This window comes from Gobio gobio (assembly GCF_949357685.1).
Source record: "Gobio gobio genome assembly, chromosome: 10".
Taxonomy (NCBI): domain Eukaryota; kingdom Metazoa; phylum Chordata; class Actinopteri; order Cypriniformes; family Gobionidae; genus Gobio; species Gobio gobio.
In genome coordinates this window covers 41,172,543-41,196,201 of record NC_137116.1, presented here as the reverse complement: position 1 = coordinate 41,196,201, position 23,659 = coordinate 41,172,543, and the positions used below count along the sequence as shown (strand labels likewise).

The following is a 23,659-nucleotide window of genomic DNA, read 5'->3' as shown; positions in this document are numbered from 1 at the left end:
CACACTTGGGAGAACCATTGCCATGGTAACCTGAATAATGCCCAAAATGCTGATCCCACATTGTTGTAGATTGTCTTGCTGGACTGGATGGGGCACCATCATTTAGAGTTTCGTGACAGAACTTTGTATTAACATATCTTTGAGTAGAGTTCACAGAGTTAATCAAATGTAGCTTTTTGAGTGCACTTCTATTAAAAAGAAACAGGTTTAAATAGCCCCTGTCAGCACTGGTGAGTGAAGCATTTCATTGTGTTCTCATCTGGTTAAGCTTCTACTGAGCACGGATGTCAAGCTGCATACAGACTCCAAGCTAAACAAGGCCTTGGAGGTTAAAGTGGAACCAAACAACACTGTGGGTGTACAGTCACCGTGCTGTTGGTTGACACATGCAGCTCAAAACATATATCACACCTAGTCCATATGAGGGTGGTTACTAAAAGAGTTTGCAGCTTTGTGTGGGAGGCGTCATATTTCTCTTACTGTGGTTTAAATTCAGTCCCTTTCATCAGTTCACAGAATGAACAAGAGAGACACAATAAAAGCAGCAGTGCTGAAAATATGCATCTAAAAATAGCAAACTCATGATGTGTCCAGTGTTCAGTTTCATCTCATGTAATGCTGAGAGTGACACAATGATCTGTGCTGATCTTGTCATAAATATTGTGTGCAAGGAAATGGCAAAAGGAATGGCTTTTGTTATGATAAAAATTTATTAATTATTTTATTTAAAATTTATTCAAATTAATTTGTTGCATTTATTTTACCTTAGCCCGATTCACAACGGTAAACTTGTAATAATGTGTTATAATTTGAGTGGTAGCCTACTGGTGGATTTCTGTGGGAAATTTGAGTCATTACATCACGTCTGTATACATAAAGGAGTCCGGCTAGGCTATATCGCATGTGAGGATGCTGCAGGTGGCGGATCATTTATAGCCTTTCTCACAGCAGCTGGAATAATTAAACGTTTTGTCATTTTGATGGCGGATTGTAATCCAGAAAGGTCCAAACGTCTAGCCTGACAAGCCAGACCCACATCAAGATGTTGGGTCTGGGAACTCACCATTGGCAGGGCTCAATCCGAGGGGCGGGACAAACGGTTGTCTTTCAAGTTCCCTCTGCACGCAATAGGATAGCGCTACAACCAACAAAGAAGGTGAAGCGGAGCTAGTTGATAAATTAAACTTTCGCCGTATCCGGTCGGCAAAACTCCAAACACATCTTCCTTTCTTAAGAATGACTTCAGTGCCGTTCTTTGTTCTTTTCTCAAAGAAAAGCTTAACTCCAAGTCCGCCAGAGTCGCGGCCAAAGCCGTTTCGAAAGAACGCTGTTCGCCAGCTTCTTTGTTTACAAGTAGCACTCGGAACCGTGTCAACTCTGCCGTCATTATGTTAAGCCCGCCCACCGACTCTATACACGATGTTATTGGCCTGACCAGAGTTTGGTTTTTCCAGCTCGCAAGCCAACGGAGAGTTGCTAGCCGACCCTGGCTGAAAATTAGATTTACTGCTGCTAGGGTGTGTCTAGATTTCTAGGCTACCAAACAACAATCATCTGTGACAACTGGAGATTCACCCGTAGTCAAAAGCAAAAGATTAGACTGTACCGAAATGTAAATCTACAGGTAACGCTAATACACACTAAACACACATAGTCACGCAATGTTGATGTTGTTATAACAATAAGAATAATTTGCATGGTTTGATGTGATATGAGCTAAGCGATCGTTAGATTTAATCACCGTTAGTAGCATGATTTATTGTAATGCTTTCTTTCTCAATTGGTCAGAACAAAAGTGGCAGACATGTTACTTGTTCAGATGACATTTTGCGGGGAAAATTCTTATTTTGGTCATCCTTCCGTAGAATCTGTGATTCTGAAGTACAGTATCCACATCGTTGCGGTGAATGAATGACAGCCACACCAACTCCAACCGTGCTGAGGAGCAGTGCCGATGCGCAACCCACGTGCAGACGATAATTCCATAAATAACTGCAATTGCAGGTTTCAAACAGAGATGGCGACAAAGAAGCAAAACTTACGGACTGCAGCTTTAAATGATTTACAATTTGTTTATTTAAGATGTATTTAAATCCTTTTTTAATATATAATTTTTTTAATTGTTTAGTTAATTTATTTTAGAAAATTGGTGAAAAATCATGACATAAGTAAACACACACAAAGACAACTAGCAACACTACAAAGTAAGATATAATTGCACTTTTTTCATAAATCTTTTTGCAAATGTCTGCGCTTGTGAACTTCAGCTGTCTCCAGATGCAGAATGTGGAATGCCAACAGCACTTATGAGGACCACTGCAAAACATTCCAAACATTCAATATCAACTGAGAAAAATACTGGAACAGAAAAAGGAGGAGAATTGGACACAGCTCAGCCTGTAAAACTGGCATCAGTATTACTCACACATCACATATTTTCCAAGGATTTTCTGCAAAAACTTGCCCAAAGCCATGAGGGAATATCTGTCAGCCACTTTTTAGGTCCCAAAGGCAAAAAGAGAAGAGTTATATTACATATAACATAATGGTCTATTAATCTTGTTACAACTAGACAGATTCTGGATAGATTCTGTTCAGGTAAGACCAAACAAATGATGAATACGACTGCTTAGCTTTCATCTGTCAGCAACAAATTCTCATAAGCACTACAAATATGTAACCATTTCCATTTTATGCAATGGAAAGGTTCCATGGATGTAAAAGGTTCTTCATGGAACCATTGTTGCCAATAAAGAACCTTTATTTTTTTTAATGCATATTCTGATTTTGTCCCATTTTAGATTTATCTTCACGTGACTGGGTGCAAGAACATTTTTAGCTATTCATTTGAGAATTCAATTTTGTTTAAAATCCAAAAATTCTCAAGGACTTGTGATTTGCATCATTGCACACAACAAATTGAAGTAATGTATTATAGGCACAGCTGAAATGTTATTCTTTCAGCACAAAGACAACAGATGGTCCATACTTTCTCACTCTCTTTTTCTTCAAATGTCCTTTCCCCTCTCACCAGACAAACAGATGTTCATGCCTGACTTCCTAAGCTACTATATGTGCAAAATTATTCTGCTGATGAGAGCATGCAATCATATTTGATGGGGTCCAATGACCGAACCGTGTTACAGAATCTGTTAAAATCCTTAAAATGCAAAGCACCCTTATTTTAACACAAAGCTGCAAAATATAAATTCTAGCCCTGTAGCAAAGCAAGTATGGAAGCATCCTTTCTATAGGGAATATTTTATTCCCAGCCTGTCTTGTGCGTGACACCAAACTGCATGCAATTAATTATTGTCGAAGTGAAATGGGAGAAATAAACAGGGACTGCCTATATAGTATCTCTAGTGGTTGTCGTTTGTTTTCCATTTTCATTTAGAAGAACAATAAGGTGTTCAATTGCTGTGTTAGGTTTTCCCAATTCACACTATCATCCATCCATATCTTTTTCATCACATTGATTCCGATCTGCCTTTCTGATTAGTGTCATTCAACTCATTTTAAGAGCAGCTTGTTCAGGTCTCACATGTAAAAGATTTAAATTTATTGACTTATATAGTAATAAGCGGCATCTGGAGTTCATCATACAATTCCCTGCTCATGATACCAATCAGAGAGAAAAACAATCTTCCTTTACAGCTAATTTTACAATAACATTCCCTGCAATGCATGATTTTCTTAACCAGTATTTTTGGATCATTTATTTTCCAGTCTTTCCACTAAATTAGATAAACGTAAGTAAAGTAAAGTTGAGTTGAAAATGTAATTTAGTATTTATTTATTATAATTATTTAAAAAATCTGTGACCTTTATGCTTAACCTTTATGCTGAATAATAATAATAATAATAATTATTATTAACTTTCTGTGGCGATTATGAAAAGACCATAAAATGGATATTGTAAAATAATGATGATAATAATAATCAGCCTTACTCTGTGAGATAAATATAAATAATAATAATAGTATATACACTGTAAAAAAAAAAAAAAATCAGGTCTCCAATTGAAAATTTTCTATGGTGACCAATCACATCTAAATTTTTCAGTTGGCCAAATTGAATTTCTGTGAATTGATGCAATTTAATTCACAGAAATTCAATTTGGCCAACTAAAAAATTTAGATGTGATCAGTCACTAGAAAATTAAAAAAAAATGTTTACAGTGTATATATATATATATATAAACACGGAGCTGGGAATCTGAAGGATCTGGAGAAATTCTGTATTAAAGGGTTAGTTCACTAAAAAATGAAAATTCTGTCATTAATTACTCACCCTCATGTCGTTCGACACCCGTAAAAACCTCCGTTCATCTTCGGAACACAAATGAAGATATTTTTGTTGATAGCTGATGGCTGAGAAAGGCTTCAGATAGGCCTCCATTGGCATTCAGTACATTTACACTCACAAGACCCATAAAAGGCACTAAAAACATCGTTACAAAGTCCATCTCACCACAGTGGCTCTAAAATAATTTTACGATGCGACGACAATAGTTTTTGTGCGAAAAAAAAAATCTAAATAATGCCTTTATCCAACTTCTTCTTGTCTTCCGTGTGTGCCTCCACGACGCATGCGTGAGAATATGACGCAGATCTGGCATTCGGACACATGACCCAGAAGCGATTTGTTTACAAGCAGAGAAAGACGCGCATTTCTAAGCTGTTGAATTCTACATTGATCGTGCTTTAGGTCTCGGCGAAGTGTTCAAAATGGGGCTATTGGCCTTTGAAGTGTGCATTTCATGGATTCCCGAACGCCGGCGCTACGTCATATTCTCGCGCATGCGTCGTGAAGGTCTACACGGAAGACAAGAAGAGGTTGAATAAAGTCATTACTTTAATTTTTTTTTGCGCACAAAAACTATTGTCGCCGCATCGTAAAATTATTTTAGAGCCACTGTGGTGAGATGGACTTTGTAACGACATTTTTAGTGCCTTTTATGGGTCTTGTGAGTGTAAATGTACTGAATGCCAATGGAGGCCTATCTGAAGCCTTTCTCAGCCATCAGCTTTCAACAAAAATATCTTCATTTGTGTTCCGAAGATGAACGGAGGTCTTACGGGTGTCGAACAACATGAGGGTGAGTAATTAATGACAGAATTTTCATTTTTGGGTGAACTAACCCTTTAAGGAATGGTCTCTGATTTCTTGTCAGGTTCTCGAAACTCATCATGCATTATAGAAGAAGACTCAAGAGCTGTTATCTTGGGAAAGGACGTTGCCAATAATTGTGGCCAACGTGATTGCCACCCCCCACACACTTTCCATTGTTTTACTTCAATGAAAGGTTAGAATTTTAATGAAAAGATCAAAAGGATAAACAATGCAGATTTATTTTCACAGCCGCATTTGTTCATATTTACTAAGGGTGCCAATGTTAGCGGAGGGCACTGTGTTATATATCTAGGCTATATCTATATCTATATATATTATGTAAAAAGGATATTATCAACATAATAATGTATAATAATCATCATTCTTTGGCATACGGGCCAATGGGCCAATCAATTCGAATTTCCGCTGCTATAACAGGGGTCTCTGATGAGTTTCCATCAGTCCGAGTCTGTTCACTGACTTTAAATCAGCTGCACCAGTCTCATTAGGAATGGCAAACCGTGACAGCTGTCTGCTCATAGTTTGCTCAAACACGGCTAAGTGCTGGACCTAATGAGGTGCCATAAACACTCTAGCTCAGACACACTGACAGACCTCTATCTTCCTCTATCAGTCTCTCATCTGTAAAGAATACACGTATTCTGAATCTCAATGATAGTAGAATCAAGCCTGGAGAAACTGATGTACAGCATGTGCATGTGGCATACGGTTAACCCATTCTGTAGACAACTGATAGCCTTCATCTGGTGCTAAAACAATGGCTGGTGCACAATTATTATTGTATTATTGCACTAATCTCGCACAGCCAGACGCATAAAATCTGCTGCACATTGCAGCTTATTCTAGCCAAGAATCGACAGACAAGAAGTGATGATCTGACAGGCACACAAAGCGACCAATCACAGTATGCATGTATTTCAATATGGCACTAGCCCCACAGCTATGGCATCGCCTCATGTTATCTAATGAGAAACATTCATCATTGTATCACTTTTACTCTCAACTTTGTAATGTTCCAGCTAATCAGTTGTTATTTATTTAGCAGTCAGTATGTCAGTTAATTTGGATTAGTAAAATAAAGCTATTTCCCTGAGGAATTGTAACTAGATTAGCCATTGAATAACTTTTAACTCGAGAATACTTTACACAGGAGATTGTAGAGTAAATGTCACCACTCTGTTAAAGATTAAAGGTCATCTGCTATAAACAAATGCAGTGATTCAGTTATGCTGCCCCAATTAGCCTATTCATATGTGCCATCCTGTAATTAGATTCAAGCAATTGTTTTTAATAAACATCCGATAAATGTTCAGCCTCCTGCGAGCTTTGTCTGATGTTGTGACATTATGTACTGATGGCACAAGGCTACACACACAGCAGTTAAGGATTTCTACTCAATAAGTGAATTACTACAATTGCATGGCGAGCAGCAGAGAGAACTGCTACTATTAAACTGTCAAGTCAGATAAGTGAGAAGTAACAACGTTTGATTTCCAGCAGGGGGAGGTGAAATACCAAACTCTTTCAATCACTGTCTGCTGATCATTCACAGTAAAAATCTTTTTCCAATTAACGCGGTAGATAAGTGAAACAGATTTTCTTTAAATGTTGATTTAAGCAGTGTGGTGTAAACTGTGATAAATGTTTTCATCCTCCTAAAATCGTGTGTTCTTTATTAAATGAGGTAAAATGTTAAAACCAATCGAATTAGAGTAGGCGGGCTTTATGTTCACACAGAAGCTGCTTCTTTGAGTCAGAAATGACAAATGACAAAAATATTCAGGCAAATTAATAAACTCTAATTTTGCCATTTTGAATTGAAAAAAGGCCTATGTAGGCTAATGTGATTCATAATGTAGACTATAAACGAATAAGAAATAGGCTATTAACAAAGCCGTTTTCTTCATATTAGGCATAAGATTACTGATGAATGTGTACATATTGTAAATTAATAAAATTCCAATTGTAGCCTGCAGTAAATTAAAAAAGCTAAGTTTTTTTCAGCATGTATTGGGCATAAGATTAGTAATGAATGTGCATATTGTGAATTTATTGAATAAACTTACACTGTAAGAAAAAATACACCATATCTACTCAATAAAAATGAGGCAACAGATTACAAGCAATATTATTAATTAAATTTCACAAGGTTTGGTATTGAGTAAATATTAATTAAATGAGACCCTTAATAGTTATACATTTAATATTTGTAGATTTGAATAGAAAACGGTACAGAATTAATTATAACCTAAACAAAAATATTGAGTTGATTTGAAAAAGATAAACTCCCTAATGTGTAAATAGTACTAATAAAAATTAATTAGATTCTACATATCATAATTGAGTAATCATCATCTACATTAATCTGCACACTGATTTGAATTTAATCAATGCAATTAATTAAATCTAAATATTCCTTTCTTATAAAAATGGCCCAGAAAATACAGAATTTAAATACTCAAGAATTTTAGAAAGCAAAGATAAAGTGACTTCAGGTGTTGTTAGTTCCTTGTTGATGACTAAATCAGAAGTCTAGAATCTGATGTTGTGCTTTTGAGTTTTATGTTCTTGTTTGGCAAATAAGAATTTGTTTATATACTATGACCTTGTGAATCTGCTGTATTGACACCAATAGCAATAAAAAAATCACAAAGATGAAAAAAAAAGCAGTTGCACATTGTTTTGAGAAAATACTCTCATAGTCACACACAGACATCAAGATTTTGCATATGATTCACAACAACGGTGACGGTGACAATCAAGCATGAGTTTTGTACTTTGAAGCTACCCATAATGCATTGCAGCATTAAGTTTTTTTTTGTTATGATTGTCACCGTTGTTGTGAATCATATGCAAAATCTTGATCTCTGTGTGTGACTATGTAAAATATTTTCTCAAAACAATGTGCAACTGCTGTTTTATCATCTGGATAAGTGATTATTTTATTGCTAATAGTCCCGATATAGTAGATTCTCAAGGTTATTGTATATAAACAAATTATTGTTTGCCAAACAAGAACATAAAGCTCAAAAGCACAACATCAGATTCTAGATTTCTGATGATTTAGTCATCATCAAGGAGCTGACAACACCTGAAGTCACTTTATCTTTGCTTTCTCAGCCATAACTATTGTGTTTCACACACACAGTTACAGCAGCCAAAGAAAAGCGATCACAAATACGGGGACCAAGAGCCCAACTAAAGCAAACGCTTCCCACCACAATGGTGACTTCAAATGAAACATAAACATCAACATCTAAAGCTCTGTTAATTCTCAGTAAGAGCTTCTGTAGACGTCTGACAGAAATAGTCAAAGTGTGTCTTATGTCTGTGATTAAGGGCAGCACCAGTGTCTCAGTGGGAAACACTGTCTCCTCACAGCAAGAAGATCCTGGATTGAATCCCACGATTCTCTCACGATCCAAAGATGTGTGAATTACAGATGATAAGTTGTCTAAAGTGTCTAAAGGTGTGAGCTAAGTTTCTTTTATTTCATGATTTCTGGACAAACACACACTGTCTGTGAGTTGCTTTGCAATTACAAATGAAAAATATGTCCATAATTTGAACTAGTTTTTAACCTTGAGGTTCCATGAACGTCTATATCAGACGTGCAGAACACGTCAAAAACAGACGTCATAAAAACTTTCATTCTGGCTCCTCAGTGGACGTCTTTTCAACGTACGCCTTTGCTCAGTGGGTACATGCGTTCTTCTTACTAGCCCAGTGATAACAAAATAAGTTTTCTTACCTAAGTCAACCAGTTAAATTTAGCAAGATGAGCAATGTAGAAGAAAACGAACATTCACTGTCTGTAGCCTAACGTTACTCTCTTGAAATGTCTGATAGGCCAGCTGACTTTAAAAAAAAAAAAGGCGCACTTTCACAGGAAGTGCTTTTCAATTTAAATTTGCCCGATTACATTAATTTGAATTCACTCAATATTCTCTCCATTTGGGATTAGGTAAATATAATGCTTAAGTTTTATTTAACTACAATGGGTAGATTTTATTCCAACCATTTTTATTTGAAATGTAATTAAATATTTGCCTCAAAATCATAAACACTATTATATTGAATACATTTTAACCAAAAACATTAATTCAAATCTACATGACCACAGAATCCTTTCTTACAGTGAAGAAGAAGATAAGGGTAAACGATCTTTGACGGTGTTGTAAAAAAGAATTTAAGGATACACGGAGTACTACCAACACGATCATCATTTTTGAGAGGAATGCATATACGAACAAGTTCTCTGTTTAGGATTAGAACGAATTCAAGCCCCTGCTTCAGACGGAACAGATAAATTCACTGTCCTCCATTTTCAATGATTTCCTCAGACGTTATTTCATCTTTTGCTGTAGAGTCAAAGGTCACAGATTAGCTGTAATATTGCTTCCACATCCTTCACTCTTCACTGAAGTGTCTGTTGAGCACTGAAATGAGGAGCAGTGAGTTAGTACACACAGCAAAAGAGCAGTATAGGATAATGGTGCTCGGTGGCCTGCAGGTTGACAGGCAGTCTTCCTCTGTATTTATGTCACCGCAGAGGGCCCGAGTGTCACGGTAAATGCCATTCTGATGTTCTATTTCTCTTCACATGTCCGCTTTCTAAAAGGAATATGACACACTCGTCCCTTTAGTTGGATTAACTGAGCTGATCTAATAACAAATGAGGTTACAGAGAGAACATATCCAGCAATTAGAGCCCATTACACTCTCAGGGACACATGCATTTATGTTTTATTTATTTATATTTGCATTATTGTACACTTTGTTCCGAAAAGCACTTTAAAGGTTGACATTGTCATGTGTACATACATTCATATTACTTATTAAGAATGAAGACAGGATGATTGGATATTTGTTAATAGAATTTTAAGTTAAGATACATTTTATTCTTTTAGATCATAAAAAAAAACAGAATTTTTCTTTTTTTTTTAAAGGGATAGTTCACTCAAAAATGAAAATGTTGTGATTATTTGCTCACCCTCACGTCATTCTTTCTTCTATGGAACATGAAAGTAAATATTTTAAGAATTTTTTTTTGTCCAAACAATACCAACATTCTTCAAAATCTTGTTTTTGTGTTACACAGAAGAAAGTATGTCATACAGGTTTGGAACAACATGAATAATGGCCCCACTTTATATTAGGTGGCCTTAAGTACTATGTACTTACATTAAAAAAATAAGTAAAATGTACTTACTGTGTTCAAATTGTATTGCAAAACACCTTTGCTGATATTGAGGTGGGATACGGGTGGAGTTAGGGACAGGTGTGGTGGTGTGGGTAAGTTTAAGGGTAGGGTTAGGTGTAAGGGAAGTGTCAACTGTGTAATTACAATACAGAAATTAATTACAGACGCAATTACATGCAGGTATTTTTTTAAAATGTAAGTACAATGTAAATACATGTATGTACACAATAAGTGCATTGTATCAAATTATTAATTAAAATGTTAGTACATAGTAGTTAAGGCCACCTAACATAAAGTGGGTCCCTTTTTTCATGCATTCGTATTTTTTAAAATAGATTACTATATGACACAATCATCTGATATAAGTGTAAAACAAAAGTAGTGCTTATTGCTTATATTAATTTAAAATATTCATTTTGGCCAGGTCCGGGTATCCTGCCTCCAACACTTTGGATGAGATCCCGTGAGGCAGTACGATCAATGGGAGTTTAATCACAGGGTTTTTAGTGAATGATACATCCAAAATAACCTGCAACATAAGAACAAGAGAGAAACTTGGTAACACTTTATTTTTAGGGTTCAATTCTCACTCACATGCATATTACTATGACATTGGCTGTTTATTAGTACTTAAAAAAGCACATGATGCCTTGTTCTGCATGACCTTATTCTACATCCCTTAATCCTACCGAAACCCAAACACTACAAAAACTACCTTAATAACTATTAATAAGCAGCAAATTAAGTAATAAGCAGAATTTATTGAGGTAAAAATCGTAGTTAATAGTGAATAATAACGATTTCGCTAAATCGTACGTTTTTGATGAGTTGGTCAATTCGTATGATTTCGTACGAATGAACTCCCCTTTACCTCACCCCTAAAACCTACCCATCAATGCAGTATAGACAAATCATACGAATTGATACGAGTGAGGAATTAGCCACCTTGTACAAATAGGCTATGTGCGAATTGGTCGTGAGCACTTGATTTTTAGTGGCAATGTCTTTTTAGTTCCATGAAAACACAAAAGTCTATAAAATATCATCCAAATACCTGCCCAAAGATAACATAAATATTTTTTTTCTGCAGGAGAAACCTTTTTGGAAACCTTCTAGAGGTCTTGTTTTCGAGTACCTACCTTCAGTCTATACTCTACTTTGAGGATTCTGCAGTTCTGGATGCTGGTGCTGATTTCTGAGGGAAGGGCTAATACTTTCATCAGATTCTGTCTGGTGGAGGACACTAAAGGCTCTCCCTTCTCCTTCAGTATCTGCGTGGTATGAACGGCTCTCTGGCCTCCAGCAAAGAAGCTCTGCTTTTGGTAGATAATGTACTTTGGCACAACTTTTCGAGTTGAGCTGTTGAGAATCTCACCATTAACAACTAGCCCTTCACCTGTTTGAGAAATAAATATTCTGCATTATAACTTGTCAAATGAATCAAAGTTTGATTTTTTCAAAGTTTTGAAGTTGAAAGTTCCATTAATTTACCAAAATGCGGGTTATATTGCTCGGGTTACCTTGCAGGTAGCCTGTCTTTGGCAAGAAAATGTCCATTGAAATATTTCCAGATGCAAAAAATATGACATTTTTGTCTTTACTGCCATGTTGAGGTGCCTGCAGAGGATGAACGTTTTAGAGCTTGTTAGGTAATTACTATCCATAAAGTAACAGTTACTTCTGTTAATCAGTAGAAACATTTTCTGTTTTGAAATTCTAAAAATCACAGCTTCATCGGAATGATATGAAACTTGGTGAATTGTATTGCAGTATTCGAGCATGCTAATTGGTCGTAAAAAAAAACAAATGACCGACCATAGGAAATTCATGGGAAATCGGCAAAGAAACACAAATTCACTGAATATTTGTGTGTACAATCTACAAATCGGCCACAATGCTGAAAAAAAGTATGCAGCAGTAAAGGGGTGACACTCTAAAACATCTTTTTGAATTTTAAAAAATCACAGCTTCTTCAGAATGATATGAAACTTGGTGAATTGTATTGTATTAGGACTGTGAACACACAAAATTGAGGGCATGATTCGAGCATGCTAAGTGGTCATAAAAAAATACTCCCACTTGTGCTCTTCGGTCAAAAATTACCACCAAATGAATTTGAAATCTGCAAAAACATAAAAATTCACAGAATTTTTGTGTGTACAATCTACAAATCGGCCACAATGCTGAAAAAAGGTCATCAAGAGTGTGACATTGACACATCCACACACAGACACTGTATACATAATAATAATAATAATAATTCTTATTATCATAATGCATAAACCAACACTTTAAATCACTATTTATAACAAAAAAATGTTTTATCTAAAACTTTATAATGAATAGTCTTTGAGATTTTTTTATATATATTCAAATCCATCTAAAAAAAATCATTAAATGTGTTCAAAAGAGACCTAGTGAATTCCCAAGCCTCTCCATAGAGGCCTCTAGTGGTTACACCCATGGTTGCATGAATTCTTAAATAATTCCAAAAGAGGGCACTAATCTTCCTTCAAAAAAATTATTTGGAAGGCCTAGACTCTATTTTAATCTGAAATACTGTTTTTAAAAAAAGAAAAAGAAATTACATTGGTTTTACTGGGGTGGAGGAAGTTTAATTTTTAGGTCTCCGGTCACTTATGACCGGGAAGATAACCAAAGGAACCCCTAAACGAAGAGCACCAGAGGGTTAATAAAGGGAGTAACATGTTTCTGTATTTCAGGCTTTTTACTGTTAAAATGGTTGACATTGAATTCTATTATTATTGTTTGACGTTTGTCTGCATTATGTTTCATGCATTAAATGAGGCTTTGAATATTATATCAGGCCTGACTAATGATTTTGATCATACCATCAGTGTTGACTGTTCATAATCAGCTCTGGCAACAAAGGTGAACTTTGTTTCAGTTTTACGCGCAGCACGCAAAGACCTGCTTAACTTGGCCAGAAGTCGGTAGTGGATTTTACCATGAGCCCCTTTGAAAGATGATGGCAGCCCCCTGAGGGTAGAGAAATTTTGCATGAATGACTGTCTTCAGAGAGAAAAACTTGCATCATCAATATTTCAGCAAATACAGGATTTAGCACATTGAAGTATTGACTAGATTGCAAAAAGTAATTGAGAATGTTTCAAAGGAAGATTGAGTTTCTCTCAGGAATCAATAATGTATATACTGTCGATTTGTAAGTCACATCTATCAACTGTTACCGGACCGTATGTTCTGTGACTTACTGGTAGGGAAGCTGAAAGGCAAAGGAAAAGACATGTCTACCGGCCACAAGAACAACAGAGCCTACACTCTAAAAAATGCTGGGTTATTTTTTTAACCCAACCGCTGGGTTGAGACTGTTGGGTCATTTTATTGGGTTATTTTCTCAGTGTTGGGATGTTTTTTGTGTAACCCAACCGCTGGGTTACCGGTTGGGTCAAGTATTCTGACAGTTGAAACAGTGAACTCACCCCTCCCCCATCAACGCCTCAAACAAGACTTCAGACCAACAACTCTACATTCGCGGCCATTTGAATCACCTCAGGACTCAGGAGGTATCGTTTTTCAGCGAGGACAGCTGTTATTCTGAGAAAAAAGGTATGTTTTAGAGTATTTAATCTAGAAAACTATTACTGTACCCCAGAAAAATGCAAAAGTATGCAAAATAGGGCGATTCACACGACACAACAGTCTTAAAAAGTACGTTAACCCCTAGCTTCGTTCTTTGGTTTGTTAAGCCTATACTTTGTTATACAGCTTTTTCCTGCCTTTTGAATAATTCACATGTCTCTTTTGGCCAACATTTCCCCAGAAATATGTGACTTATGTGAGTCATTTAGTTCGCTAACATTATGTGTCTTCATAATGGGTTTTTTAAGGTCGATAGTCGACAGACACGCGAGCCTCGTTTGCTTTGTGATAAGACACTCGCGTCAGGGGTTTATCGCATTTTTTGTTTAAAATTAACAATATTAGAGAGCACATCATGAGTCCATCTTCCAAACCGTGTTTTTGTCCAGTCATGAAACACTAGAGTGAGTCTTGAATAAGAGTCAAGAGGACTTTATTGTCTGACTTTCTCTACTGCAGAGTAACGTTAAGTTACCTACAGCTAAACGTATGTCATATATTCGTATCTATAAACAGAGAGAAGGTTCTTCAGACAGAATAATATACAGTTTTACTTATTAACCGTTAGACCAGTGTTTCCCAACCGGGGTGGGTGCCGTCTGACGAGAGCAGGGGTGCCGTGTAAAAGTCCTTCATATATATATATATTTGATTGAATAGCTTTTGTAAGTTTAATAGGATTAATCTTTGATTTATACAGTCAAATATGCAATGTTATTTTACATTTGATCAATTTCTGTACCTGAAAACTAATGTTAGACGTACCTGAAAAGCATAGTTTATTTTATTAGTATCTTTGCTCAATAGTATTTATATGTGCTGCTGCTTGTGTTTAAATTATTTGTTCTTATTATTTTCTTTATTTTTATTTGACAGTAGTCCTTTTTTCCCTGAACATAGCAAATACTGAACCGTACCAAAACGAACCTAAAACCGTGATACAAACCAAACCGTGAGCAATCTGTAGCGTTACACTCCTAGTGTAACGTATGCGAGGGGGGGCCACAAAATGGAGAACATTTTCAAAGGGTGCCATGACTGAAAAAAGGTTGGGAAACACTGCTCTAGACCAACAAGCTACAACACACACGCACACACACACACACACACACACACACACACACACACACACACACACACACACACACACACACACACACACACACACACACACACACACACACACACACACATTAATATCTCAAGATGTTGAGACATGGCTTTATACAAAGCATATGAGTGAGTTCATGTGTGACATATCTGTAATGTTAGAAGGTGCACTTGCGTGGAAATTTAAAACCATAGTCATATGGTCATATCTACACAGATATAACAAAGTGATAGTTTATTAATGAACTACGAGAAGGCACTGAATATGTCTGTTGCATAATCCAACGTTTCTCTCTGTGTAAAACACAATTAAATCTGTACAAATTACATTTTATATATTATAATAATAGTAATAATAATAATAATATTTGCCTCTTGGGTATTAAATGGATCCTGGAAAAATGGATTCAGTGAAACAGATTTGAATATACAGCAATAAACTAGCCAGTCTATATCTCAAAGGGTTAGTTCACCCAAAAATGAAAATTCTGTTCTGTCATTAATTACTCACCCTCATGCAACGCAACTACCATGTTCAAGGCCCAGAAAGGTAGTAAGGACATTGTTAAAATAGTAGTTGCGTTGCTGTCTATGCAGGGTAAGAAAGCTCTCAGATTTTATAAAAATAGTGTATAGGCGCCACTCGCGCCAGTGTATCGATTCTCGCATCACACTGTGAAGGACAACAATATATCGCCATATCAATATTTTGTCCCACCCCTATTTTTGTATATAATGCTACATTGTGCTGTGAGTTGTATGTTTTTAACATTCTTCTGTTTTTAACAGGTTGGGACCAACATGGTGGAATTTTTGAAGGAGGCTGAGCTCACTAAACCCTTCCCCTTTGTACTTGGTCTTGGGGATGACAGTCAGTGCCATCAGGCCTTTGTAATAGTTGGCAAACAGGCACTACAGGCAAACACTCTCCTTGGTGCTGTGGACACATGTTTTAAAGTTTTTTATGTTTTGGACATTCATTTCCCAAAGCAGTGCGCACCAGTGTGGGAATTTTTGCAAACTGTTGTCTACAAACTCCCAGGAACAGAATCTCCATCAGTAAGACTGCTCCGTGGATACTTGTCATGTTAAGCAGTACTGGAACCACAACCCTCTCTAAGATGTTATGAGTTCATAAATGGAAAATTGTCAAAGTAATGCATACTGTTTCTAACGCATTTTATTGTGCCACTGTTTTCTTGTGCCAATTTGATAAAAGCTATGAGTTTAAGGGTATTTAATGTATTTAATGTAAATGTTAAAAGTAAAGCTAATGTAATTTATTGATATTATTTATTTTTTAAATATTTCTAAACAAATTGGAATTAAATGTTCATTGAGCATGAAAATATTGCCTTTTTCTATGAATTTCTTTTATCTTAAATTTGCTCTCTTATTAATAAATCTTCTCCTTTTGATTATTACTGTTTCCTCTGGTAATTCTCTGCACTCATTATTTTCAAACCTATTTCAGGGTTTTATTTAACCAGCAATGTAGTAATTTTTAATCAATAGTTGAGTTAAATTAAACAACCCAACATGTTGGGTTAAAGATTTAACCCAACCAGTTGGGTTAAAATAACCCAGCGTTGGGTTAGTCCATATTTGACCCAGCGTTGGGTTGCCAAAATAACCCAAATTGGGTTATTTTGACCCAGCATTTTTTTAGAGTGTATAGCAAGAAAAAAGGTTCAGACACACACATTGATATATGCATTATATAATATAACAATCCAGTCCATTTTCTTTTGTCTTTGTGGTGCAGCATACATCTATGCATAAAATGCAAAGATTGTTTTTGCACTGATGAGTGTGTTTTTCATCAGATATTACCATCTGCATTATCCTCTGGTAAGACAGACAAGACAGTTTGAGAGAAATACTTCTCTTTATCCCAGTACGTCACATTCTCTTCCCCGTATGTCTCAGTCCATGCCACATCAGCCTTGCCTTTTGCCTTGACAGTGAGAGCCTTGATCTTGGTTTCCTTTGTCACCTCCACAATAACCCTGCCTGCCAAAGTGTCCCCATTGCTGAAGGTGTTGTGATCATTTAAGGCATCATACTCAATGGCGAAGTTCCGGATTGTCATCTCCAGAAAGAGTAGGTCAAGTCTGAAATTCTAAGCGTATTCGTAGGAGTTGTAATCCCTCAGTTTTCTTTATCTGTTTTCTAAAAATACACTTGTAGGGCATCTCTCTGACAGAGCGCTCACCAAACTGGCTCAGCGGGTTTCACCTTGAGAAGACACACCTCTTCAGCAGGTCTAGCATGCAAACCCAAAGTCAACCACATGATAAAATGGAAGAGCTGTATGTATTTCTATGGTGTCAGAGACCAAAGAGTCTATTGGGAAAATCTGTTTTTAGAGCATGCTAGCATAAACAGTGGTCTTGTGAGGGAGCAAACATATGGAAGAGCTTGTGAACAACAGTCCCTTTGCTCTTGCTGCACCTGCTCCACAAACCTGAGCTTTAATCAGTGCAGTTCATCATGAATGTGTGTTTTGTGGTTTAAGAGAATTTTAACCACAATCACTGTCTATTGTTTGATAATTGCCTTATGTGTCTGAGCACTCTTTGCGTTAACAAAATGTGATGATGGATGAAGCAATTGTGATGACAGGGAGTGAATTTTGTTTAAGTGTTGAATGGAAGTGGATGTGATTTCTACAGGATTTGTAACTGCTGTATTATTTTTGGTGTAACTAATTTTCTCTTCTCCAGCATATAATACATATATGATGGCAATGAAATAATGAAGTTAATAATGATGGGGTAACTTTGAGTAAGCTTTTCTTGGTCACTACATCCTGCTGTTATAAAACTTTTTCTTAATCTGTCATTTTTCTGTGCTTTGTAAAAGACGTGCCACATTTTTGTTCTGCAGGTCTGCTCTTAGAAAAGCATACACATATATACTGTATTTTTTCTGTTGTTATGCATTCCTGTTGGACATACCAAATATTATGATTTTCATAGGAAGGCCAATCCTATCAAAGAACATTGAATCAAAATAGTTTTTGAATAGCTTTCATTTTTAATCGCTAGGGATATGTGCAAATCAGTCACAAGACTCATGCCATCCGTCTAATGTATGGAAAGGAACCTGTCTTATGTTCCACACTGATAATATCAGTGTTTCAGTGTCTGAAGCTGTATGCAAGAAGGGCGATATTTGATTCTATAGATTTTCTGAAAATAGCCAAGCACACTCACTGTCTGTAACATGATTCTAAGCTGATATAGTCATGGGTTTTCAAGGGCAGAGTCATGTTCCAATATATGTTTCACATCCAGTGTTGGGGGTAACGCATTACAAGTAACTTGAGTTACGTAATAATATAACTTTTTCCAAGTAACTAGTAAAGTAACGCATTACTTTTCAAATTTACAACAAAATATCTGAGTTACTTTTTCAAAAAAAGGTAATTGGTTATTGTAGTTCAAGACTAAATGTGAGCATTTATTTATCTCACTTGCACAATAAAGATTCTGTACTCCTCAAAATGAATAAAATCAGTCAAATGCAAAATCAGAGTACTATGCAAACCTCCAATAATTAAATGTTAAATAAAACAACTATTTATATGCATAATCTACATTTAAATTTAATTTACCAATGTCTTGCTGCTGACCTTTGATGATGAAAATTACTAGATTTTTTGTTTTTATTGGTTAAACTTTTTTCTCCTGCATCCTATTCTACCATTATCCAGAATGGCAGCACAGCAGAGCTACACCCTCTACTGATCATGCGTGAATTTGCATTTTTACCTCAGCCTGGGGTTTATTATTTAAATTTTGGTATGAAGAGGTCTTTACCGTTGCACAAAAATATAACTTTTTTGTTATAAAAAATAAATAAAAACAAGCCCAGCCCAGGTGAGAAAAAGTTACGCAAAAGTAACGTAACACATTACTTTTCTTAAAAAGTAACTAAGTAACTCAATTAGTTACTTTTTAAGGGAGTAACGCAATATTGTAATGCATTACTTTTCAAAGTAACTTTCCCCAACACTGTTCACATCCAGCTTTTCATTAAATACAGATTCGAATTCGTAGCTGACCTGATTCCCAATTGTGTTCAAGTTGTTATTAAATTCTATATATTATTTAAGCATGATGATTTGTTGTTTAGCATGTTTTTTAGGATGTTTTAGTTAATGAGAGAACATTAAAGGTGGGGTAAGTGCTTTCTGGTAACCGATCTTGATATTTCAAATCACCAAAACAAACACGTTCCGCACCACACATATGTAACCCAGGCAGCGACTATAGTGGAATCTGCTGTGCCAGCCGGCCGAGGCAATATTAAGTAATTATTTTGGCTTTTGATGCCATCAATAAGTGAAAGCAATGTGTGTTACTATGGTAACACAGGTCGAATGTTCAGTGAAAAAGTCATCCCTTACATCCCAAAAACACAAACAAAGTTCTAATGAACAACTCAATAGCATGAGCACGACAGACCAACTAACGAACATATTACAAATAAGACCAGAGGGTTACGTTATATCTATCACAAAAAGAGCAACCAAAGGAAACAAACTTATATTAGGAGTTTATTGTCTTACTTTTCAGACACACTGCGAGCTGACGCTTGAAACAGACAGTGGTTTAACGTTATAGGATGTGGAAATGAATGGGTCATTGCTGAAGTGAACGACGATACGATTGCAAATGGACAAACAAGCAAACATGACACACAAGCATATTCAAGCAAAAGCCAGCATACATTAGTTCTGTGAAACAAAACAAAACCAATGTTACGGTGTCATGTATTTTGAATAATGACGTGCACTGAGCAGTGAGCGCTCTCTTCACCCCATCATTAGTAGACACGCCCCTTACTGCTGATTGGCTTCAAGTTTGTTTTGGTCCACGGCCCGAGACACTTTAATAAAGCATTTTTGAAAAAACACTTACCTCACCTTTAATGAATTCATGTCATAATGTCAACGTACACTATTTTGCCAAAAGTATTGGGACACCCCTCCAAATCATTGAATTCAGGTATTGCAATCACTTCCATGGCCACAGGTGTATAAAATCAAGCACCTAGGCATGCATTGCAGACCTCTTCTACAAACATTTGTGAAAGAATGGGTCGCTCTCGAAGCTATCGAAGTTTCGAAGCTCAAAAAATGGTATTCAGACCAGCCCTAGTAAAATCACAGAGTGGGGTCAGCGCATGCTGAGGTGCACAGTGCACAGAAGTCTGCAACTTTCTGCAGAGTCAATAGCTACAGACCTCCAAACTTCGTGTGGCCTTCAGATTAGCTCAAGAACAGTGCGGAGAGCTTCATGGAATGGGTTTCCATGGCCGAGCAGCTGCATCCAAGCCTTACATCACCAAGTGCAATGCAAAGCGTAGGATGCAGTGGTGTAAAGTACTCCGCCACTGGACTCTAGAGCAGTGGAGACGTGTTCTCTGTAGTGACGAATCGCGCTTCTCTGTCTGGCAATCCGATGGACGAGTCCGGGTTTGCCAGTTGCCAGGAGAACGGTACTTGCCTGACTGCATTGTGCCAAGTGTAGTTTGGTGGAGGGGGGATTATGGTGTGCCATTGTTTTTCAGGTGTTGGGCTTGGCCCCTTAGTTCCAGTGAAAGGAACTCTTAATGCTTCAGCATACCAAGACATTTTGGACAATTTCATGCTCCCAACTTTGTGGGAACAGTTTGGGGATGGCCCCTTCCAGTTCCAACATGGCTGCGCACCAGTGCACAAAACAAGGTCTATAAAGTCATGGATGAGCGAGTTTGGTGTGAAGGAACTTGACTGGCCTGCACAGAGTCCTGACCTCAACCCGATAGAACACTTTTGGGATGAATTAGAGCGGAGACTGCCAGCCAGGCCTTCTCGTCCAACATCAGTGCCTGACCTCACAAATGCGCTTCTAGAAGAATGGTCAAAAATTCCCATAAGAAAACTCTAAACCTTGTGGAAAGCCTTCCCAGAAGAGTTGAACTGTCATATCTGCAAAGGGTGGGCCAACTGCATATTGTAACGGTTGGGTGTGCACAGGAACAGGCTGAAGACTCTTTATAACATAAACTTTAATCAAGGTAACATGAATCCAACATAACATAACAGTGAATAGACAAAAACTGAAGGTGAGGGTGTAACTTAAGTAGTGAACAGAAGCGAGATGATTAAGAAGACACAGCTGGGACAAATGACCTAATGAGGGTAACCATGGTAACAAACAAGTGGCAGGAAACTAAGACAAAGGATGTGACAGGATGAAAACAACTAAAAGCTAAATTAAGACAGACATGTGACACATATTAAACCCTACCGATTAAGAATAGGATGTCATTAAAGTTCATGTGCGTGTAAAGGCAGGCGTCCAAAAACTTTTGACAATATAGTGTATCATGCAAGAAGTTTTTAATTGCTTTAATATAATACAGTTATCTAAGCACTGCTCCAGCATTGCTTATAACCTATTTAAAAAAAAAATTCTCCAGCAAGCTTTTACTTATTTACTTGTACTCTCATGTGACTGATGCAGTGCTCACTGTTCTCATCTACAGGTTTTCTAATTGAGGACTGCAGTCTAATCTCCAATGGCCTCCAGTAGGGCATAAGAGAAAAAGCATTGATCCACATGTGTGCCAGGAAAGGATTTTTTCACTCTTAACTAACTCAGTTGGGTCAGCAAGCATGGATGAGGTAAAAATGGGCTGTAGTTGAAGCTCAAATAATTTAATCAGGCTTAAGCTTGAATAAACATCACTGCATCAGAGCCGATTCAATGATGCTGAAAGCTAAATGTTCCGCAAAGATACTTTTGAATGCTTTGGAGGCTTTGGAAACAAATACAAAAAAGAAATATATTTCAGGTGAGTCCTGCTGTGAATTAAAGGTGCAGTCAGTAACTTTAACAGCAAAAAGCGTATATACCATATTAACCAGTGCAACATGAACAAAAATGGAAAAATATAAATATTTTTGAGGTATCACTAGTTTTTGTACTACAGATCTGGAGAAAAAATACACTCTAAAGTCCAAACTCTCTCTAGTATTGGTAAAGGAGTTGTTTGGAACACATTCTGGCCTACAGTTTTCCTTTGGCCATTATGCCTCTGAGATTGTCAAACAAGCATCGTGTAAAATTATGAGTTTACAGAGATGTTATGGGCTAAGCTGTTCACAGAGCAGATCAATAGTACAGTGCAGTATATTTATGGAGAAGACATCAGGCTTAAAAGGCCCAGTCAGACCGGAACCAGGAGACCAGCAATCAAGCCAATCTATTATTGCTATGAGGTATAAAGCATAAAAGGAGAAAATTTTATTATTTTTTTTGTAAGCACACACACACACACACACACACAAGTTTGAAAAATGGATCTAGCACACTTCTATTAACCATCTCACTGGAAGGAAATCTTCAGAAGCATTTCTTTTCTCCTTCATTATGAATGATAACAAACACTATAAACACACATACAGTTTCTGTGATCACTGTGCCACACATTTGAGGTCACAGCTGTTGGTTATATCAAGCCGCTCTATCGGGATTTCGAACACCCTTACAATTTGATACTCACATTTAAAGAAACATGCACATGTATAGGATGTATAAATCCTGATGTATTTAGAAAAATGTATTGATGTTATGCATTTTAAAGTCATCCTGACTGACTGTGTCTCCATAATGTCAGCTTTGACCGATTTAACATTTGAAAGATGTGCTGAGTTAGTGTGTGTACTCAGTGTGTTGTATTCTTTTTATATTTTGTATTTCTTGCAATATATAGGCATGTGTTTTTCCTGTTATGCTTTATTATGAAATATATCTGAATGTATTAAGATGCAGATTATTTTACTCTATAGCTACACTGCATTGATTTACTTTGTGATAGCAAGCAAAACGCATGGTTGTACATTTTCTTGAAGTTTACCTTAAGAAATAGTTTCGATAAGTGTTTTGGTTTGTGTCTCCTTGATTACAGTTTGTGTGTTAATGATTTCCCCACTGACTTTACAGAGATACACAGTGCCCTCTACAGGTAGATCCAGGCATTACTCTTTATAAAATAAAATACAAGATTTGAACTAAAGGCCTATTAATGTAAACAGACTTTTAGACTGCAATTTAGTTACTGGAAACCACCTTTGCATCCGGACATGCAAAAGGTGTAAACATTCTTTGAGTGGACTACACTGATTGGAGGATCAACACCTTTGTTGATCCTGGAACAACATTCCAATCAACCAATCAGATTTAAGGGGCCAAGTTTACAGTTTTTGTCAAGTTTAGGCTCACAACCAGGGTTAGGTGGTATTATTTACATATCATTTCCCTGTGATGTTAGGGATAACTTATGGGTATGGTTAGGGTTAGGGGGAAGGATAGGGTTAAGACACATTTTTTGGAAAGTAATGTTGTTCCAGGGTCAACAAAATATGTTGATCCATGAACGTCTTACATGGCAAAATCAGAAAGGAGGTTAAAGAGCTGGCTGTCTGGTGCATTCATCACAACCTGGAGCTGAACACGCTCAAAACAGTGGAGATGATTGTGGACTTCAGGAGGAACACCCCAACCCTCCCCTACTCACCATCATGAACAGCAC

At 36.8% G+C, this 23,659-nt stretch overlaps 1 protein-coding gene across 1 annotated transcript; it reads right to left on the bottom strand.

The window, feature by feature from the left end:
• Positions 1-10,736: 10,736 nt before the first annotated feature.
• On the bottom strand, positions 10,737-17,183 carry LOC307132170 (arrestin domain-containing protein 3; the record flags this gene model as incomplete). Its single annotated transcript, XM_079826337.1, has 6 exons — positions 16,904-17,183; positions 13,573-13,633; positions 13,192-13,339; positions 11,860-11,956; positions 11,479-11,735; positions 10,737-10,868 (listed from the first exon to the last, which is right to left on the bottom strand). Exons 1-6 carry the CDS (start codon positions 17,160-17,162, stop codon positions 10,737-10,739), a joined length of 954 nt encoding a protein of 317 aa, XP_079682463.1. The 5' UTR covers positions 17,163-17,183.
• Between the last annotated feature and the right edge of the window lie 6,476 nt (positions 17,184-23,659).